The sequence below is a fragment of the Pseudogymnoascus destructans genome (assembly GCF_001641265.1).
Source record: "Pseudogymnoascus destructans isolate 20631-21 unplaced genomic scaffold scaffold_14, whole genome shotgun sequence".
Classification (NCBI taxonomy): domain Eukaryota; kingdom Fungi; phylum Ascomycota; class Leotiomycetes; order Thelebolales; family Thelebolaceae; genus Pseudogymnoascus; species Pseudogymnoascus destructans.
The window spans coordinates 464,358-485,226 of NW_020167533.1; the positions used below are offsets into that span (position 1 = coordinate 464,358).

Sequence of the window (20,869 nt, forward strand, 5' to 3'; positions counted from 1 at the left end):
GTAAATTCATCCCTTCCTTGGGTGGCTAGATTCTCACATCTGGTGCACCCACCATTACACTGAACCCTACACCCTTACCGTCCCCCACTATAGTGTAACTCGCTATGTCCTCCTCTACTGGTTCGAAACCACACTGAGTCGGATTTCATGCTTGTGGTGACCGTAACAGCTCATAGGCAGGTTCTTCGAGTATCTAGGTAAGGAGGCATCCTTACATGTATAATAATAGGAGTTTTGTTATAAAAATAAAAATTTAAGAGGGAGATTATTATTATATATATACTTAAAAGCTTTTACATATCTTTATATGTCTTTATAAGCATCTATAAGCATCTATAAGTATCTATAAGCATTTATAAGCATTTATAAGCATCTATAACGTACATGTATAGCGAAAGCGCCAAACAAGCGAAAGCGCCAAAATGATGCGGTGACCAAACCCCCCAACTAAATGTTAAATTCCTCAACAACAAAACATGCCCCATAAAAACGATGAAAGCCAATTAGTGCTAGCTATCCAGGCTATGCAAAGCGACCCAAAGTTACGCCTTCGAGTTGCTGCTAGGATCTATTCTGTGGACCACCGCAAGCTAGGTCGTCGTCTAGAAGGTGTACCTTCACGACGCGATATCCAAGCCAACTCACGGAAATTAACTAACCTAGAGGAGTCCGTCCTTGTTCAGTATATACTCGACCTAGCTGCCAAAGGGTTTCCTCCTCGGCTGTCTGTTGTTGAAGATATGGCAAGTCGACTACTTGCAACACGCGACGCGTCACGCGTTGGGTCGCGTTGGGCTTCAAACTTTGTTAAGCGGCGTGTAGAGCTCCAGACACGCTTTCAGTGCAAATACGACTACCAGAGGGCTAAGTGCGAAGATCCAGAAGTTATTAATGGCTGGTTTGAGCTTGTGCGTAACACAATTGCGAAATATGGTATCGATGAAGCAGATATCTACAACTTTGATGAGACTGGGTTTATGATGGGCGTTATCTCAACTGCTATGGTTGTAACAAGCTCAGACGGGCGGGCAAAAGCAAAGAAGGTACAGCCTGGTAATCGGGAATGGGTTACAGTAATCCAAGGCGTTAGTTCTCAAGGTTGGGCAGTACCACCATTTATCATTGTTGCAGGCAAAAACCACCTTACATCTTGGTATGAGAATAGTGGATTTTCAAGCGATTGGGTGATTTCTGTTACTGAAAATGGCTGGACTACAAACGAGAGAGGCATGGATTGGATTCAGCACTTTGAGAAGCATACAAAGGCCCGGAGTGTTGGTGGTTATCGCTTGTTAGTCCTTGATGGTCATGAGAGCCACCACTCAGATGAGTTTGAGGAGTACTGCAAGGAACACAACATTATTACGCTTTGTATGCCTGCTCACTCTTCTCATCTACTCCAGCCACTTGATGTTGGCTGTTTCGGCCCGTTAAAGCAGGCCTATGGTCGGCAAATTGAAGATATGATGCAGGCTCATATTTCTCATATTACAAAGGATGACTTCTTTCCTGCCTTCCACGCTGCATTTAACACTACAATGACGGAAAGTAACATTTGAGGCGGGTTCCGAGGGGCAGGGCTTCTTCCATTTGACCCTGAGAGAGTGATATCTACACTTGATCTTAAGTTAAGGACACCAACGCCTCCAAGCTCCCGCCCAGGTACTGCTCAACCTTGGGTTTCTCAGACACCAAACAACCCAATTGAAGCTATGTCACAGTCTACATTTATTAAAACTCGGATTTCACGCCATCAAAATAGCTCTCCAACCTCAATCTATGCAGCTGTTGACCAGTTTACAAAGGGTGCATCGCAAATAATGCATCAATTAGCACTGCTAAAGGGAGAGAACCAAAACCTACGACAGGCAAATGAAGTACTAAGCAAGCGCCGGAGAGCTAGGAAAACACGACTACAGCAAGGAGGATCACTTAGTCAACAAGGGGCGCAAGAGCTACAGGATGAGAGGAATGTTGTGCAGCAGGTAGAGCAGGAAATAAGGGCAAGCCGTGGTCGGAAGCCAAGGGAAGAAACCCGTGCCCGTCGCTGTGGCAAGTGTGGTGAGACTGGGCACAATGTGCGCACGTGTCAGATTGTAATAGACACCTCTGAGGAAGAGGACTCCGAGTAGTTTCAATTGATTTCTAATGTTGTGGTAGATTTATCGCAATGTTTGTCGTGAGGGTAGATAATTTTGGCGCTTTCGCTTGTTTGGCGCTTTCGCTATACATGTACGTTAAGCAATTACATTAGTAATTTATCTTATCTTATCTTATCTTATTGCAACTTAGTCCTAATTAGGTAATGTATATACCTAAATAGGTTTAATACTTTTTCTAACTCATTAACTCATAAGTCTACTCGAGTTGGTGAGTTTGAGTTTGAGTACAGGTCTAAACTCAACTCAATGAGTTGAGTTTGGTTTCAAACTCATGAGTCTACTTGAATTGCTAACCCTGACCTATGGTATCTAGGTATTTACCTAGGTAATTTCCTACCTAGACTTATTATAAAATATCTAAGTATCTAGGTATTTTCAGATACATACCTAGATACTAGCCAAGAGTTGCCAAGAGCACTAAGGCGCACAAATACTAACGTCTAAAATCTTGTCTTCGTGCTTAATGTGGTGATAATTAGTGTAAAGATAAGCGACTCTCCATTGTCTAAGGCATTACGGGTGTAGCCTTAGCCACCAAGGTTACAACCGCTAAGCAGACAACTGTATGTTATGAGGAATAGCCTCACCTTCCTTCCTTCTTCTTCTTCTTCTTCTCTCTTTAGATTCAATCTAGATTACTTTTCCTGGACTGGCATCATGACCTCTATGACCATCGTAACAGGAACTATACTGAGTATGCTGCTGTTACTGCTCATTGGATTAATGAGAAATGGCAACAAAGGTCAAAGTTGCTTTCAAGATCCTATTCACAGCGGCAAGTACTTAGCTAAGCAGTTAGCTACAGTAACAGACAGTCTAGACATCACAGGTGCAATCTTTACATACACGTGAGACAATGCATCAGCAAACACTATGATGCTCTTAGAATATGAGAAGTTAGCAAACAACTGTCAAACATCAACTTAACAACCTTAGACATTTACTGTTAAAGAAGGTGACATTCAGTGCATTGCACATATTATAAATATTGCAGTACAAGCTGCTTTTAAGAGCTTAAAAGCTGACATAGATACAGAGACAGAAGCATACTGGTGTAAGCAAGGTGTAGCTCGGATTCCACATACTAGGAATACTTATGTAGAAGTTATGAACACTCTAGCAATATTACGAAGGCATATTTATGTATTCCGCAATCGATGAGCATAGAAGGATGCTTTATAACGGCAAACTAAAACAGCAGGCTTAAAGCCACAGCAGTTATCACTTGATATGCCTATGTGTTGGAATTCAACATATCATATGCTTCATACAGCACTAAACCTCCACATATCAATTATAGCAGTTTGCACAACACAGCAACTTGATATTAGTATGCAAGACATTGCATTAACTACAGAAGATTAGGCTATTATTAAGGATCTTGAACAACTGTTCTTAATATTCTTAAAACCATCAAGATGACTACAAAGTGATTCTTATCTAATGCTAAACTTTGCTATTCCACTTTATTTAAAAATGATAAATAAAGTTAAGAAGATGCAACATGATGTTGGCGAGCACTCTATAATTAGTATTGCGTACGCAGCTGCTTATCTAAAGCTTCATGAGTATTATACTCTTACAACAAACCAACAATGCAAGCACTCAGCTGTAGCTACAATTTGTGATCTACAGATGAATCATATCATATTTAAGAAGATTTATCTAGACAGTATAGATGATATACGAAGATCACGGGCAAGAGCTTAGTTTGAAGACGTCTATAGAAAATACAAGACATGACAATATCATCTTGATACAGAGCACATTGAGCATTAGGAAATGCAAATAACAGAGAACAAGAGCCGGATTCTAATGAAGACTTATTTGCATCAAGGCATATCATTTGAAGAGCCAAAATGGAAACGATGGATGCTTGAACCAAGAACGGACCAAAGCCACAAGGTCTGCCAACCACTGTGGGATGCAAACACAAGTGCGCCTTTCCGCTCCACGTGCATCCGACGCAGCTTGATTGCCGTGCAAAAGTAGTACAGGAGACAGCGCCGAACTGCAGCCTCACAGGCTCATGTCGGCGCCTTGCATCTCTGCAGCGCACTGAGCCTCATGAGACAAGAGGTTGCATCCCCTCGCAGCCCTGGAACAGAAGCGGGATTTTTTTGGGCGGGAATTGGCTTGGAGGCTTGGGACTGGGTTATTGGGGTAAGGATATAAGTTACGGAGTATATACGGTACTACAATACTCGTACAGTACTTTGGGACAATAATTGTTAAACGTGCAATGATCGTCTCCCCCCCTGTAGAAGTGTAGTCCAATAAAAACTAAAACAGCGTCGAGGTGGAACTACTACATGGGTCCCCTGTTACCAAAGAACGAGTACTACTATATACCTATATAATACCATGGTGCTGGGGAGGGAGCGGCGGTTTTGCGAAGGGAGTGGCGGTTTTGCGAGGAGGGAGCGGCGGATTTGCGAGTTACGGTGTGGGGAACATATATTAGACGGAGCGAACGGATGGGTATCTTTAAATATTGGTCTTCAAAACAATATCAGTACCTAATAGTTGCTCAAGTTGCTCGAGACCATCTGCCCCATCAGAGCGGGTATTTAGCAATGGCAGTGATATTATCACAAAGAAACGAAACAAGTTATCACCATTAACAATTAGCTATCTACTCTGCTTACGGAATTGGGGTCAGTTGCCAGATGCTAACAGCGACGGGGATGATGCAGATGATGAGGCTGAGAAATAAGGCTTAATTTGCAGTATTATATTTTGTTATATAGGTCGCGGGTTATCACTTCTATAGCCACATTTCATTGTCTACAGTAATTATCAAAGCTTCATTTTTCTTAATTGAGGCTCAAATTCCTGTTAAAGTATCTGTAAATACCTACCTTAGCTGGGCAAGGTCGCCTAGATACTTACCTTACCTGGTGAGGACCTAGATACAACCTGGGACACTGATTTATTTTGTATGAATCAATTAAATGTATACAACGAACATATATTCCTCAAACCGAACCAAGGAATCACTACCATTGAACATTCTTTGAGACATAGATTTAAGCTGAATAGTACGAATATTATCTTCTCCTTGTATAATAGCCTACAATACCCCTTTCTAACATTACATACCGTGGCATGACCGTATAATATACTCCCGCTGAAAAACTTCCCGACTCCATCCACATCATCGCATTTTATCATTCGAGGCTAGTCATCCTTATTGCTACCTGCAATATCGCCGCCGAAAAGACCGAGCCAGAAATCGAGCCACCACATCAGCCTCCAGTAGAAGCTGGCAAGCACCCAGTCGAATTCCCCGTCATCCTTCCTAGTCACCTCGCTCCCAATGATATCTCCAGTAATCCAGCTGATGACGGGTATGCTGGCAAGTAGTTTCTGCGAATAGCTTTGTTGTGGAAGCAAGGTATCTGATGCGGGCAGGAGCTGCATTTTCTTCGCTGTAGGAATGCGTCGGCAGAACACATCGTCATCCTTACTCCTGGCAGGTAATTGAGGTCCACCCGTGAGGGTTGAAGTTGATTGTGTCTCGCTAATCGTCACGGTATCCAAAGTAACCTCACTCGTATCTGGACTTGGGGGGCTAGGAATACTAGCCCACCTGCCTGCACTTGACACCGTCGAATTCCTCGGCAAGCTTCCAAATGGCCTGTCCCTCCCCGCCGCAGACCAGTCTTTCCTGCCAGCCGCGGCCCCGAGTGTATGCCTTTCCTTCCCTCCATACCCCGGCGCTGGCACTGCGTCGAGCTCTGTTGGTGGTCCGCCTCTCCACAACTCTGCGTAAACACTGAATCCCATAATCGTTTGTGGGCTTTCTTCAATCGCCACCTCCGCTGCTTCTTCGCTTTCGAATGTGATCTTGATCCAGTTTTCGCCACCGGCAAAGCTTAAAGCTTTCGCCCTCTCTTCTGGCGTCAGGGTTCTGGCTCTCAGTGCGGTGGGATCTCCGCGACCGGCCTTAAACTTTAGCTGAGACAGAGCTGGGTCCCGTGGGTAGTCTTCGAGAATCGTGCCCGCAAGAGTCTCGTAGTAGGAAATGGCTGCATATTGTTGTGCGCTGGGAAATCCACGGAGGATGACTTCGGTTGGGATGCGGTGGACGGGGTGGTGTACGAGGTTCGGCTCATGATCCGTGTCACTGTTGCGATCATGTTGCAACACAGGTTGTGTGAGGCTTCGCTGCGAACCTAAGGGCCGGCGAGATTTATCTGTGGCCGAAGTGCCTGAGGGCGTCGGTTTTCTGGTGAATTCGGCCACGTATGAGGAGAAGATCGCATCTGCAACAAGAATATTCGGGTCTTCTTTCCTTGCTGGCGTTCCTGTCTTTGAGCGCGAACGCCTGACCGATCGTCCAAAGGAGCCGCTTTCGGGGATGGGCTTGCGTGCGCGGGTGTTGTGTTGGGTTTCCGAGCTGTGGGAGTTGAGGTCAGCAAAAGGTTCAGCAGGGTAATCGGCCTGGTCGTGGCGATATCGAGGATGAGATGGAAATCGAGGAGGACATACCTAGGGAAGACCATCGCATATGGGCGCTGGATCCCGTCTTCTCCTACATATAACTCGTCGTCCGGAACATTGTGGAGAATGAGAGGAGGCATCGCGGCTGTTTATATTATGGGAAGGGCGTATAAACAAAGAAGCACCTAGATGGCTGCGATGTGAAGCAGTTGTGAGGGGACAAAATCGGATCTGTTGCTGAGGTCGCTGTCGCAGCGATTTATTGTTGATGAACTTCGCGATTTCTGCTGATCCCTGGAGCAACGCGATTCGTCGCCCTGCAGGGGTTTAAGGGAAGGAGTTATTCCGTACCGAGCCGCCTATGTCATAGCTCCACAACGTCGACATCAAGGTTAATACCATTTATTTACAACCCACGACTGTGAGAAACATTAGAACAATTAAAACAATCAATTGCTATTAGATACTTCAAGATGTTTAGATTTGTAAGTATGGGGCCATCTTGGGGTCGAGAATGGAGCTAACAGCCAACCAGCGCAAAGGCCTCGACGTGATTACGCTGTTCCACAGCCCAACAGCCCCAGCTTCGATGAGAGTCCACAGTCTCTTGAAGCAAGCTTCAGCGGCCGCAGGAGAGACAGCTACAGAGGACCAAGCGAGTGACCACACGCAACAGACAAAGAGCAGCGTACAGACGCAGTTCGAGCTCAACGTTATCGAAGACGCCCCGACCCCGGATCAGCTGAAGAGCATTCTCGAATACGTCGGAGCGAATGGAGCCGGCAAAGTCGTCCAGGGCGCAACGAGTGAGAAGGATGCCTTTGCAAAGTGGAAGAAGGATAACGGCAGCTTCCAACGGCCATTGGTAAGCTCCCAGCGGTTGGAATAGCGTGGCGTGGCGCAGGCTGACAGAAGGTAGACGGTCGACTGGAACAACGGAAAGGTGGTGGCAGGTGCAAATGAATCGGAGATTCGGAAATTGTTGGAATCGCTGCCAAAGGAATGATTTTGAATTTAGCGTTCCCACACCGGCGGCATTTCCCGCCTGTCTCTCGATACCTCAAGTGAAGGTGGCTCGAGAAGTGTTGTTATATAGATTGGTGAATTTCACTCCACTCTTTCCAGGCTCACGAGCAAATCAAGTAAATAGCGAACCCAGGGTGGTTTTGAATGTGCTGAGTCAACATGCTTCTTTCAATTCTTGGTGGGGACCTGTGGTAGCTTTCGTGATCAATAACAGCCTCTGTCATATTTCCAGCAGTCTCATAATTATAGTCTGTTTGCAGCGTTGGTTATATGGGATCGGGTACTGACTGAGGTGTGTGGCTTCATACGGGCTGCCGTTTGGAGAGAAAAGTGAAATATAATCCAAGCACTTGCAGCTTGAGTCGAGGAGGATTAATGAGCCTGCTATTATCAGAAGCAAGAAGATGCCGGTTATCTCATTCTCGTCAAATCCACCGTGGCGCTGTCGCGCCTTCCCATCTCGTCAAGAAGTGGAAGTGATTTTTTTTGTTCTCTTTGTTGGCTTCTGCTCCTTCCTTCTCTCCTGCCTCCCTCCTGCCTTGTTTACTTTTAGAATTGCACAACTGGGTGGCACCTTCCTGTTGGATACTTGGCACTCAACGCTTGATGTTTGACGTGGACGCGTCTTCCCTCTCTACTCTTTCTTTCTTAACTTTCTCTTTCAACTTCTCTCTCAACTTCTCTCTCAACTTCTCTCTCAACTTCTCTCTCAAACTTCTCTCTCAACTTCTCTCTCAACTTCTCTCTCAACTTCTCTCTCAACTTCTCTCTCAACTTCTCTCTCAACTTCTCTCTCAACTTCTCTCTCAAACATGGTCGACACAGCGTCGTAACTATTGCATTCAACACAGAAATCCGCTTAAATTGGCTTGACAGTTCTGTGCCATCTATAAGAAGGCTCCAGGTTAGTGCTGTTTATCCACTCCAATTATAAACCATGTTCTCAACACCCAATGCAGATAAACTCAGCTTCAGCTTCAATATCTGCAGCTCGTGCCTTCCGATCTGACCTACATGATGAGTGTATGTTATCCCTGGTTACCAGTCTAAGCTTCATTTCTAATCTCCTCTTTCGGATTTCGTCCCACAGATGCTACCCATGGCACCGTTAATGCCGCCTAATGGCTTCATTGAGCTGCCTGTCGTCCCAGGATATGTGCCTCCTGAGCTGTTTACCAATTTCCCGCTAAATGCTCCTGCTTTCTTCTCGACCAACCTCAGATCACGCGCTATTCGACTTGTACCGAAACCGGCACCACAATATGCGGTCCGAACCAATGATCCAAACGATATTTACGAAAGAGCTAATTCCTATCGAGATAAATATCCAGATTTCGTTCATACTATCCAATCTTTGCCGATTGCCTGGGACGATCTATACACTTATTTTGACCCCTTGGATATCTGGATGGAGGGAGCCGGCTTCTGCTTCCACGTCATCCACCGTCTCGCAGGCACCAATATCGAGAAGAGACGACAGATAGAGTCATTTGTCAACGAATGGTCTGTAGTCAATCTCGCAAAGCTTGCCAGAGTGCCCCCCAACACGCCTGTCATAGCGGCATTTGAACCCGAAGATTATCAGTACTTCGACTTCGACAACTTGGCTCCCACCGACATTGTTGATGTATGCAATTTTCTTGCTCAACGGTGCTATGCTCTGCAACCACAACTCCATCTTATCAGAGAAGGCCTCGCCCGGTCCGTGGAAATTGATAGAAATAATTTTGCTCCCCCAGGTTAGTTAAGATCAACAAATCATCGCCGCACTATGCTATTTGCCACCATTTGAGCGAAAAATAACAAAATTCCCGGCAGTTCCAACTCGATCCGGCCGAAAGGCCCAACACCAGATTCCATGGCAGGAATCTCCAAATTCAGACGCAATAGGGCTTGGGATTGCTTCTGCTAGAGAGTCTACTGGAGAATATCAGCACCGGCGTGAAGTCTCGTTCGAAAAGAATTGCGGCATTGTGAGGAGAACGGATATCCCTACGCTCCCATATATACTAACTATTTGTTAAGGTCCGATACCCTCAATGTTCGCAGACGAAAATCGAACCGATTTACACGTATAATCCGCATAGAATCTCTCGGAGTGGACCTGTGGCTCTGGCCGGGCCGATTCTAACGGCCGTTACGCCACCTCGCGACTTCAAAGACCGAGCATTGGCCAACGATGACGACCAGAATCGAGTAATATCTGGTTCCAAGCCTAGAGTTAACCGGAACAGGGCCTATTCAAATGTGTCCAGGAACAAAACCTTTACAAAGTACGAGGCTGTAGCACTCGTTGAAGTCAAAACTGCCATTCTAGATCCACAGAATCCTGCGGGGAAAAATTATTATATTCAAAACTCCGCGAAACTCATGAACACCGTAATCGAAGAAGGCCGTTCGATCTATATCAGGGGATTTACAGACGATGAGTTCACTTCAGACCTTGTTCCAACAATGATGGAGTGTTGCGGAGAGATCGGGGAATATAGACCCATCAAGGGCTTTGCATTTATGACGTAAGTTATTGAACCCTCGGCCATGTTTTCGTTGCCTTTACGCGGATTCTAACCCTTGGTTTTAGCTTCAAAGCCCATACGAGCGCTACAGAGGCAATCCGACGCTTCAATGGATTCTTTTATGATGGCGGAGTATTGATAGTTGCACCCTATCGGAGAAAGGCCGAGTTTGATAATCGGAATGGGCCAAATCGCTACCAAGGAGACTCGTTTAGAGGCAACCAGCGCTACATGAACGATCATACTGGAGATCCATCCGAAGCTGGTGAGCACAGGCGAACTTATAAAACCACTGAAAGAGATCAGAATGCCAGTGTTTCAAACAATGGAGCTCAAATGCCGAGAAAAGAATCTAGCACACCTTCAAAACGACACAATACGCCGTCCATACAGAATCTTGCGATTAAGAAGACATATATTGAAAGTGGCACTATGCCCAGATGTGGGAAGGGACCGACAAGTTCAGGCCAGTCAACCAAGACGACGAAGTCTGTTGACACAGGCAAATTACGGTAAGTAATGCCCATACCTACAATTTGGCAGATACTGACTGCATACGACAGAAGCGACAGCATCTCAGACATTCCAACCAAGAAGGGGTCATTTGTTTCTGAAGACCTCTCTGTACCCGAGGAAGGAAAATATGGGACCTCATTCAGCAGCTATAGTTCATCCTTTACTCACAAGGAAAGCATATTTGATGAATCGCCGGCGGAGACCTTGCTCTACCACACCATGAAAATTTTTGAGAGCTCGTTTGGCAACAAGGAAAGTTCTATTACCAGCGGCGTTATCTCAGTTTCCCCCGAGCGTCGTGATCCCAGCTCGACCATGGGAGAATCGGATAGGCTTGGAAAAAAGAAAAAGAAAAAGCTTAAGAACATCGATTTTAATGTAATACCCACTGCTGGCACTGGCCACTCAACACGCAAGATGACGGGTGAGGCGATGAGTGCTGAGGCATTAAAAGCTGAGGGCGTATCTGATGCAAACAACGACGACGCTGGCTCTTCTAACCCCCTGAAACTGGATTCTAAGACAAGAGACGAAGAATCCTCCACGCAGCCTACTTCAAGTAAAAGCCTGACAGGAATCGGCGAGTTTGGAGGCAGAGCACCTTTGAAAAGGCCGACGAAGGTAAACCATGGTTCTCCTAGAAAGTTAACCACGGACGAGGGGTCGCCCAGATCCTCAAAGAAAAAGCATGGCAAGACGGACAGTAATACCTCATCTTTTGGTATCGAAGCCAGAGTGAAGAAATATGAAGGCTACGAACCAACTACGAATGAGATTACTTACAACGCTGGTGAGGCCCCTCAGTCAGAGGCTAGAAATCATGTGAAGGTCAAGTTTTTTAAAAGAAACAAGTCCAGCATCGACCTCAAAGAGAACACACACTCCGAGCGTGTCCTTCCAGCTACAGAGGTCAATATACTTGCCGACCCCACACACTGGCCGAGTCTTGGAGAAGGGAAGCCCAGTTGCCATGGTCATGGCCATTCAACCGTGGCGCCGTTGAACCCCGCGCCGGATGGATGCTTGGTGACAGCGAGGAGGAATTCTATGGCAGCTATTATTTCTCAAAAAACTAGAATCGTTCCTGCAGTACCACTGCTTCTTCGATCCGTGACAATGGCCGAGACGAGGTCTGTCAGCAGTGATTCAGCCAAGAGGTATTTCATTATCTATATTTCCATCCCTAATTTGTTTTCTGACATAATTGCAGCGACGACACGATCATCACTGTCGCCAACACCACAGGGACCAGACTCTGGCCTGCAGTAGTGAAGTGGGCCGGGAAGCCTCCGAGCACAGACGTCGTTGAAAACCAGCCCGAAGCAGCCGACCCCGCCAGCTGCCCGTAGTATTATATTTGACAAGTGGACGTTGCTATCTTCTTTTGCGCCCGGGATTAGTGAGAATGGAAGGGTAGGGGCCATGAGCCTGAATTATAAATAGATGCCTTGAGCACGTACGAAACTGGCGGCAAATAGTGGCTACACCAGGTCGGCTTTTAAAAGGGGGAGTCAGTGAGTGGGATCCGAATGTTATTGTAGTACGGAGCGCATACAGATGAAGAATTCATATGGCTTCCAAGATGGCTTCATTTGACCTAGAGCAAGGGACGTAGAAAACACGATATTTGTCAATTGATTTACATACTAAAATTCCCCATTCTACCAATATTTTCAAGGAGCATCTCCCATACACCCCTTCTAATTTTGGTATCGATTCCAAACGCCCGCTTCCCATGTCATAAGACCAGACCAACACATTAGAATTTTCCTTCAAGCCTGATATCCCTTGAGCTACTCCCAACCCTTATCGTAAACGCCCCGTCAACAGGCATAACCCAGTTTTGCTCCCTCACATCCCAGAAACTCAGATCTCTTCGAGTTAACTTGAAGTGTACATCCTTCACCTCTCCCGGCGTCAATTTTATCTTCTCAAAGCCTCTCAGCACTTTAACCGGGAAGTCACTCATATCAGTGTCGAACCAGCCACCTCGTCTCATCCCACCCATGGAGTCGCTAGGAACTGGGGACTTAGGGTATGATAAATACAATTGCGCAACTTCTGCGCCGGACACCCCACCAGTGTTTTTCAGGGTCACGGACACGGTAGCGTGGACGTCGAAAAGTGATGGGTTGCCACCCTCGCCGCCACCGGCTTGGGATGCCAGCTGTGTCGTGTTGTAGCCATCTGGGTATGGATATGACCCTGTAGTAATACCCGATACGTTGTTGATGTAGGGGTAAATGTACTTTGCTAACCTTCTGAATCCAGAAGGGTAGAGCGCAGATGAGGGGTCGGGAAGTGTTTGATCATAAGTTGGCGGAGCTGTGGCATTTGGCCGCAGGTCAGGTAGTGCCGACTTCCCCTTGACGGTAGTGACTTGAATATCGCTATACTCAAACTTGGTGTAGGAGAGACCAAATCCAAACTCGAAGCGCGGTGTGATGTCATATTTGTCAAAGTGTCTGTAGTCGATGTAGATGCCTTCAGAGAAGTTCTGCTGTGGGATCGGCGCATTGGGCAAATAGAGAACCTTGGCTCCACTCCCATAATCGTCAAGACTCTTTCCGATTGTATATGGAAGTTTACCGCTCGGGTTCGCATCGCCGAAAAGGATATCGACGAGGGCATTGCCGCTTTCTTGGCCAGGAAGATGAGCCATAACCACGGCTTTCACGCCGGGAAGATCAATCCAGCTTTCCATCAACACAGGGCCAACGGCGTGGACAACGACAACAGTATCGCCTTTCCCGCCACCACAGCCGTTTGTTACCTGCTGGACAAGCTTATCGCCATCCTTGTGTAATTTGAGGTCATTTCGATCGCCCGCAATGCCATCGGATTTCTTGTAGCCCTCGCCCGAGTCAGCGTTCACGAACACGATACAAATATCTTCGTCCTTCAGCATCGACGAGCTTCCTGGCGGGGCCTTGTTGGTCAATGAGTCGGCTACGTCGACTTTGGCCTTATTGACGGCCGCCTTGATCGCAGAAACTGGCGTAATGAGATACGGAAACTCAACGGCCCCAGAGCCCCATCCAGATCCTAGAGTTCCCTGGTTACAGGCACGATCCTCGCAAACATTTGGCCCATTGCCAGGCCCAGAGTCTTCCCCGAATATGCCAATCCTAAACTTCCTGTCCTGTGTCGAATCCTCTGGCCAGCCCACACGGCTAAGGGGCAAGATGCCGCTGTTTTTGAGCAACACCGTCCCTTGTATTGCCACCTCCTTTGCGATTTCGGCGTGGGAATTTTCCTCTTCGCCTTGAACATTGACAAACTGATTGACTATTTGAAGGCTGTTGTCATCTGGGCTACCATGGTGAAGACGTCCTTTGGCATCATTCGTCCACGACGAAAAGTTTGGCCCCTTTCGGTCAAATTTAGATCCGTCATCCTGTCCGAGTTGGTACCATGCTGCGACAATACGGGTCACCATATCATTCAACCGAGATACAGGCACAGAGCCATTGAGAACCGACTTGGTAAGTTCAGGGCCCCAGAGCGACTGGCCGTTTGCCCATACAAGACCATCTCCTGGCATGCTCATGTCTAACCCTGCCAATGTACTCGCCACCCCAGCTCGCTGCGCCAGCCAGTCGGACTGGACGAATCCTTGAAATCCGAGTTCATCTTTTAGAATGCCATTTATCAACTTGCTATTGGCGCAAGAGTATGAGTTATTCGTCATCTGGTAACTGCACATGACACTTGCAACGCCCGCTTTAACGGCATCAGCAAATGGCCATAGATAGAGCTCGTGCAAAGTCCTGTCGCCAATGTTTGAGCTGAGGGCATTTGGGATGGCCCATTCCCGAGCCTGCCGAAAGTGTTCTTGCTCATTCCCAATGTAGTGCTTGATTGTAGCCATGACTCCTTCGCCCTGGATGCCCTTGACCGTCTCGGCGGCAGCAACGCCCTGGAGGTACGGATCGGCTCCAAATCCTTCCCAGTTCCTGCCACCTGCAGGCATGCGCCCAAGTGGCCCAACGCAGGGGCCAAGGAGAACATTTATGCCCTTCAAGCGCGCTTCCTGACCGTGCGCTTTCCCCCTTGCATACATCAACGTTCTGTTCCACGTCGCGCCAACCGTCAACCCCGCCGGGAATGCTGTAGCATTGTCGGCAAATCTAATGCCCAGAGGCCCATCTTGGAGCGCCAGGCTCGGGAAGCCGACATGTGTAGCTGGTGCAGTGTTGCCTACTGCGAGGCCCATCTGCCAGCCTACTCCGGTCGAGACATTTACTTTTTCCGGCAGTGTCATCTTCTCAACCAGTTTCGCAGCTTTGGCATAGCTCTCTTTCCACGGCGTGTCGATCTCTCCTCCGAGTGGGGATGGGTACCATGGCGGCGACTCGCCGTCCAGCGGCACCATGTTGTAAACCCACCATCCGCCCCCACCACCCACGATTCCGATTATAATGACCACCACGGCGATCATGAGGCAGCATTTTGAGCGGCGGGTGCAGCTCCGGCGGAGCTTCGACAAGGGCTTCATTTCGGAAGGCTCCGTAGAAGGTGGGGTTGCATCGAGGTCGGAATCGGAAGAGGATCGATAGGCTTGGTCGAGCGACGGCCGCAAGAGACCTTCACGACTCTCATTGGCACCGTCCGTGGCTATGTTTCGAACCATATCGTACAAATGCCAGTTATATCAACAACCACCGCGGCAACACTACTGAACATGTGTTGCTATTCAGATGAGGCTATCCACAATATCCACGATACCACGATTGAACCCACAGCTGAGTCCAACCCTAGCTTTCTGGTGCACGGGCGCCTTGGTGGCAGCTTTGTTTGCGGCCCCACTTGTTGACGAACTTGTTATCCCCTTACAAACTGTGTGTAGACGTATGCGTTGATAATTTGCGATCGTTAAAATAGGATGTGCGTAAAGGGAGACAAGATGCTACTTACATATCGGGGTGAGGAGGATAAGAATTTGAGAAATAAGTGCTAGACGTGAATTCTGTTGGTTCCGCATACTTATTGTCCTCGTGGCGTAAGAACCAAACTCCTAGATGGAGTTTAATAGAACCCCTTTCGATGGAAAACTTTGTTAGTTAAGATTCTAACAATCATTCGAAAGACTGACCTTTTTATACTTGATACCCTCAGCGATGTGAACAAATGTAACGACGCCAAAAAAGATAGCGGCAACGAGCGCAGCAGCAAAAGACGGGTAGTAGTTATATTGGGCATTGCAGTTGCCTGGTGGAACGTATCCATTTGAATCTGGCGTGGCTGTTGGGCTGCATTCGGCGATATCGAGTGTAATGATTTTAGCTGCAACTGTCTAGTCTAGAATGGTGATGGGGTCGATTGTAACAAACTGAGTACGAGGAACCAGAGTAGTAATAAAAGTAGTAATAGGAGTGGGAAGAAACGTGGAAGCATCTGTCTGTGTCGCCTGAAAACTAAGAGCTGCGGAGCCAGTCGCCGACATCAAAGCGATGAGGAAACAGGTGATCTGTTCTTCTGATTAAGAAGGAACATTGCTAGAAAAGAAAATGTATGAGACAAATTAGAGCCAGATATTGGAAGGTATATGCTCCGAGGACAAAGCCATTATAGAGGAAGGAGAAAGCTTATATACTGTTGAGAGTATATGCGTTACCTACACGCAAGTACATCATTGGTGTGAAAGAACGAAGATGCGGACGACGACGACTACGACGAAACCAGCATTCCGTAAAATAAGTGAGGAGGGGGTAAATCGACGCACCTACAATTTTAAGACTGGATGCCAGACATGCAAGTAGGCCTCCTCCTCAACCCCTCTGCATCTGGCACTCTGCAATATTAATATATGCATATATAGAATCCGACGAGTCATGCGATGAATCCAAACCCGCATGCCAGCGCTGCATCAGCACAGGTCGAAAATGCGACTGCTATGTCTCCGATATCCTTCCCTCGAACGCACAGGACCAGCATTCACTCCCCAGAACACCAGCTAACCCCCCCCGCAGGCAAAGCAGAAGCTGCCGCAACCTGCCACAAACGCCGCAAAAGAGACGACGAAGATATTTAGGCAAGCGTGATCGTTCCCCCAGTTGTCTCCTCAATATCTTTAATAAGCTCGTAGACGGGTGTGACAAATCCACATTCTGTACTCTTTTCGGCAGCGAATAGCATGCCCACCCACTCCTTATCTAAATTGAATACCAACGATCCTGAATCCCCCCCCCTTGCAAATTGCTCACCTGAATGCAACGATTTGCATTCGTATTCATCGGAGAACAAGCCGTTACCCCACGAGATATTCCGCTGGATCCCATTGAACTCTGCAGCGGTGCACTTAGAGGTTCGGCCGACCTTCCCGTACCAAGTATTCGCAATAATGGTGTTAGTTCCCGAGACAGTTTCACCTTCTTGTGCAACATAGCGAGGTTCGATCCTAACAAAACACTCATCTTTAAACTGTTCTTCTATTGGTAAGAGGTTTTGCACCAGGAGTGCGGGATCGAGTTCTACCAAAGCCCAGTCCATCCTTCGACGATTAGCCAGCAGTCGATAACCTGACGCAAATTTGACTTGGCCAATAGGCCCCCGAGCAGCAATTTGGCGAAGACGTTCAATGATATCATGATCTTTTTGAGTCCCTTGATTATGTGCGACGCGAGCCATACAAACCCTCCTTGTTTGTATAGAATCGTATCTGGCCGGGTAATGAATGTTGATTTGGGCATCAACCCTCCTCCCGTATAAACCAATACCACGGGAGTCGTTAACTTCTTTCCCAGCTGGGTCGCCGGGTGCTATCACATGGTAGCAGGTGAGGAAGCATCTTTTCACCTCCTCTTCACGACCGTCACGAAAGTTCACTACAACACCAAGAGTTCCTGCTGCATCTGTACTCAACGCTGGCGCAATCGATGACCCGTTCGATGGAACCATTGGTATGCTGCTTACCCTCAAATACTCCAGCGCATCCTCAGATGGCTGTGCAGGTAAAATCCGCCCTGGTAGTATCTCAATAGAAATAGCAACCTCTCCATTAAAAGTAGTAGATCTGATGACGTTGGCAATGACTTCTTCAAAGTCTTGCCATGCATAAATCGTGCCTGGTTCAATAAAAACAATGGCTGTGATTTTCTTTTCGCTGTTGTAGAACGGAGCTCTGCGGTTGTGGTATGCGATCGATGTCCACTTCCCAGGGCAGTATTGCTCAACAGCAGCCAAGACAGACGGCTGAATTCGAGTAATAGTGTTGACTGCAGCATCGTCCCTGATAAAGTCGGAAACATCCCAGTACATCTTTTCTTCGTTGCGGATCTCTACTCTCATTTGGATTTGAGACGATGTTGCCTCGGTCTCGACCATCTCATAGATCTCCGAAGCCGCCATTTTCCACGATGCATTAAACTCGTCCTGAGTTCGGATGAGGATGATGTCTTTGGCCTTATCCGGTGTGTTTTGAGCAGCTAGGTTGTACGTGCCCATCATGCGCGTTGCGATATTGAGAGCTTTTAAAATATTCCATCTGCCTACTACAGCATGAATCGGCTAGTAACTTCATAGCAACCGGGTTGGTAACTATTCATAAACACAATACCTATAGAGGCTTCTTGAAGGCTATAGAATACAAAGACGCTAGCGTGCTTATAACCACTTTAGCTACCCGCCTATAATTATCCAACCTCAACCTCACTCTCTCACTCTACCTCTTTCAGGAACTCGAAATAACACAACACCAACCATCTGAACTACACTCAAATACGACGACAAGATGAGTGTGTTGAAGCGCAGGTTCAACCCAGAGCAAACTTCTGACCAAATTTACAATACTGAAAGTATGTATATAATCTTCACTCTCATCACTTTGCGAGACTTGCGAGTACGTTTCGAATACGCTGCTCAAGGCGATCAAAGACCGTACGCCCAGCTTGTGAAGCCTTCTTGACGACCCAGGGGAACGGAACGGGAATCTTGTAGCTAGGAGCTACGCGGTAGATGTCTTTGCAAGCATTGTATAACTCGACCGAGCAATATCCAGCTATTATTGTGTTAGTATAGTAGCAAAGTGATGAGAGTGAAGATTATATACATACTTTCAGTATTGTAAATTTGGTCAGAAGTTTGCTCTGGGTTGAACCTGCGCTTCAACACACTCATCTTGTCGTCGTATTTGAGTGTAGTTCAGATGGTTGGTGTTGTGTTATTTCGAGTTCCTGAAAGAGGTAGAGTGAGAGAGTGAGGTTGAGGTTGGATAATTATAGGCGGGTAGCTAAAGTGGTTATAAGCACGCTAGCGTCTTTGTATTCTATAGCCTTCAAGAAGCCTCTATAGGTATTGTGTTTATGAATAGTTACCAACCCGGTTGCTATGAAGTTACTAGCCGATTCATGCTGTAGTAGGCAGATGGAATATTTTAAAAGCTCTCTATATATTTCGCCGAGAGGCTTCGAGATAGCCTCTATGACTATTACGTCGTTAGACAGTCGCTAAGTTAGAGGCTGAGTCACGGTGTAGTGGGCAGATGGGACCCTTCATGGACCCCTTTTCTTGAGTCACTATGGTCTGTAACTTTCGAGATAGCATCTATGGATATAGGTCGATGAATAGTCACCAGCCTCATTATCACGAGGCTAGAGAGGCTAAATCATAGCTTAGTAGGTAGATGGAATCATAAAGCTTCTCCCTTTCTATTGCCACCTCGCTCCGAGGCATTCGAGAGAGGCCCCATGGGTATAATACCGATGTATAGTCAGTCACTCACCTCATTCCCATGGGCTGACACCCACTCCCCGCGATGTTATAGTAGAACCTCCAAAAAGAATACTCTGTGGTAAAACCACTAGACTAGCACCATGGCCTCTATGGCCATCGTAACACTTTCAAGCCTAATGGCAAACAGCACAATCCTAACAAGGAGCGACAGCTTTAAGAACGGCTCTGCTAGCGTGAAATTACAAGCAATTAAAGAAAGGGAACAGTAGACAAAAGTATATCAAACAGCTTAATGCCACTTGGCAAGGACAGAGCAGACAACTTAACACCACATTTATCAGAACACCTAGTTAGGTCATGAACGGTAAAGACACTGAAGAGGGAGGCAACACAAGCAAAGGGTCAGAACCAGAATCGCTTACCCCCTTAGAACAAGAGACTTTTGGCAAACTAGCGCCAAAACCACCTCTACCCCTACAATGTGTAAAGATTGTGCGAACTATGACTAAGTTTGCATATGAGAAAATCAAGGAGAGCAAGAAAGGGCCTAATCTAGAGAGAAAGGTTCCGATACTCAAGGCTCTATATAAGAACTCACTTTAGAAGCTTGCATGCCAAATCTTAATAGAGGATCGAAGGGGTGGCTTGTAGAACTACTACAACTACTTAAACAACACTTGTAGGATGTTGGTGGTTCTAAGACAGTCATTAAGATGGAGGACCACTAAGAAGAATGGCTTAAGACAAGCATTTTGCAAATGACCAAGTTTAAGAGTTCAACAGTAGTCAAGAACTACTACTAGGAACGCATAGGAGACCTAGAGTAGGCTAACGACAGAATGTGGGAGATGATTCATAGAGAAGGCACAAAACCCATTACATGCCTAGAAAGGAGAGTGATAGAACAACTCAGTGTGTTAAATAGTATGAACCCGTATACTGCCAAGCACTTTTCCTGACATCATAGAGTCTTAGCAGGTCCCAAAATAGGAAAATTTGGGATAAATAAACATTGTGTTACTGAGGTTATTATCATGTTGGTACAGCAACTATCACGCACATGCTTTATGCTGGCATGTGCATTCCTTGGCAGTATACGGGTTCATACTATTTAACACACTGGAACAACTTGACTCCTTATCTACACTACGAAGGATCGAAAAACCATAGGTTAGAGGTTAACGGGAATGGGTGATGATGGATGCAACAAAGGCTAATCACCCCTAGCACTATTACATCTACTAGGAATACTGTGGCTAGGATGACTATAAGTATCATTTACAGAAAAAAGAAAAACACCAGTTTTTCCCTGGATGACAAGTATGATGTTTACTCCTCTAACGATTCAAAAAACTAGGGGTCATCAATGGTAGGCCACTAGCAAGCAACACAAAGAGACCTAGTACGAACTAGCTATGTGCCACGACAGGTGGCATGTAGCTATTTGTGGTTGCTAAGATACAACAGCAACACCTCTAAGCTATAATAGACTTAGGAGTAACGGGCAACTTTATGATGAAAAAAGTAGCA

The 20,869-nt window shown here is 46.6% G+C and overlaps 6 protein-coding genes across 6 annotated transcripts; 2 read left to right on the plus strand and 4 right to left on the minus strand.

Annotated features, from left to right (window-relative positions):
* Window positions 1-5,216: 5,216 nt before the first annotated feature.
* Window positions 5,217-6,876, minus strand: VC83_05626 (uncharacterized protein). The gene is made up of 2 exons (XM_024469244.1): window positions 6,657-6,876; window positions 5,217-6,564 (listed from the first exon to the last, which is right to left on the minus strand). Exons 1-2 carry the CDS (start codon window positions 6,746-6,748, stop codon window positions 5,343-5,345), a joined length of 1,314 nt encoding a protein of 437 aa, XP_024323135.1. The 5' UTR covers window positions 6,749-6,876; the 3' UTR covers window positions 5,217-5,342.
* Window positions 6,877-7,081: 205 nt separating this feature from the next.
* On the plus strand, window positions 7,082-7,614 carry VC83_05627 (uncharacterized protein; the record flags this gene model as incomplete). Its single annotated transcript, XM_024469245.1, has 3 exons — window positions 7,082-7,093; window positions 7,144-7,473; window positions 7,528-7,614. 3 exons carry the CDS (start codon window positions 7,082-7,084, stop codon window positions 7,612-7,614), a joined length of 429 nt encoding a protein of 142 aa, XP_024323136.1.
* An 809-nt stretch (window positions 7,615-8,423) lies between these two features.
* Window positions 8,424-12,285, plus strand: VC83_05628 (uncharacterized protein). The gene is made up of 7 exons (XM_024469246.1): window positions 8,424-8,538; window positions 8,594-9,373; window positions 9,453-9,607; window positions 9,660-10,150; window positions 10,216-10,662; window positions 10,714-11,823; window positions 11,877-12,285. The coding sequence occupies exons 2-7, from the start codon at window positions 8,725-8,727 to the stop codon at window positions 12,013-12,015; spliced, it is 2,991 nt and encodes a 996-aa protein (XP_024323133.1). The 5' UTR covers window positions 8,424-8,538; window positions 8,594-8,724; the 3' UTR covers window positions 12,016-12,285.
* Window positions 12,286-16,429, minus strand: VC83_05629 (uncharacterized protein). Its single transcript, XM_024469247.1, has 2 exons — window positions 15,762-16,429; window positions 12,286-15,706 (listed from the first exon to the last, which is right to left on the minus strand). The coding sequence occupies exon 2, from the start codon at window positions 15,297-15,299 to the stop codon at window positions 12,426-12,428; it is 2,874 nt and encodes a 957-aa protein (XP_024323134.1). The 5' UTR covers window positions 15,300-15,706; window positions 15,762-16,429; the 3' UTR covers window positions 12,286-12,425.
* VC83_05630 (uncharacterized protein) lies at window positions 16,425-18,112 on the minus strand (the record flags this gene model as incomplete). The annotated part of the gene is made up of 1 exon (XM_024469248.1): window positions 16,425-18,112. One exon carries the CDS (start codon window positions 18,110-18,112, stop codon window positions 16,697-16,699), a length of 1,416 nt encoding a protein of 471 aa, XP_024323010.1. The 3' UTR covers window positions 16,425-16,696.
* A 374-nt stretch (window positions 18,113-18,486) lies between these two features.
* On the minus strand, window positions 18,487-18,784 carry VC83_05631 (uncharacterized protein; the record flags this gene model as incomplete). The annotated part of the gene is made up of 2 exons (XM_024469249.1): window positions 18,487-18,665; window positions 18,721-18,784. The coding sequence occupies 2 exons, from the start codon at window positions 18,782-18,784 to the stop codon at window positions 18,487-18,489; spliced, it is 243 nt and encodes an 80-aa protein (XP_024323009.1).
* Window positions 18,785-20,869: the final 2,085 nt, after the last annotated feature.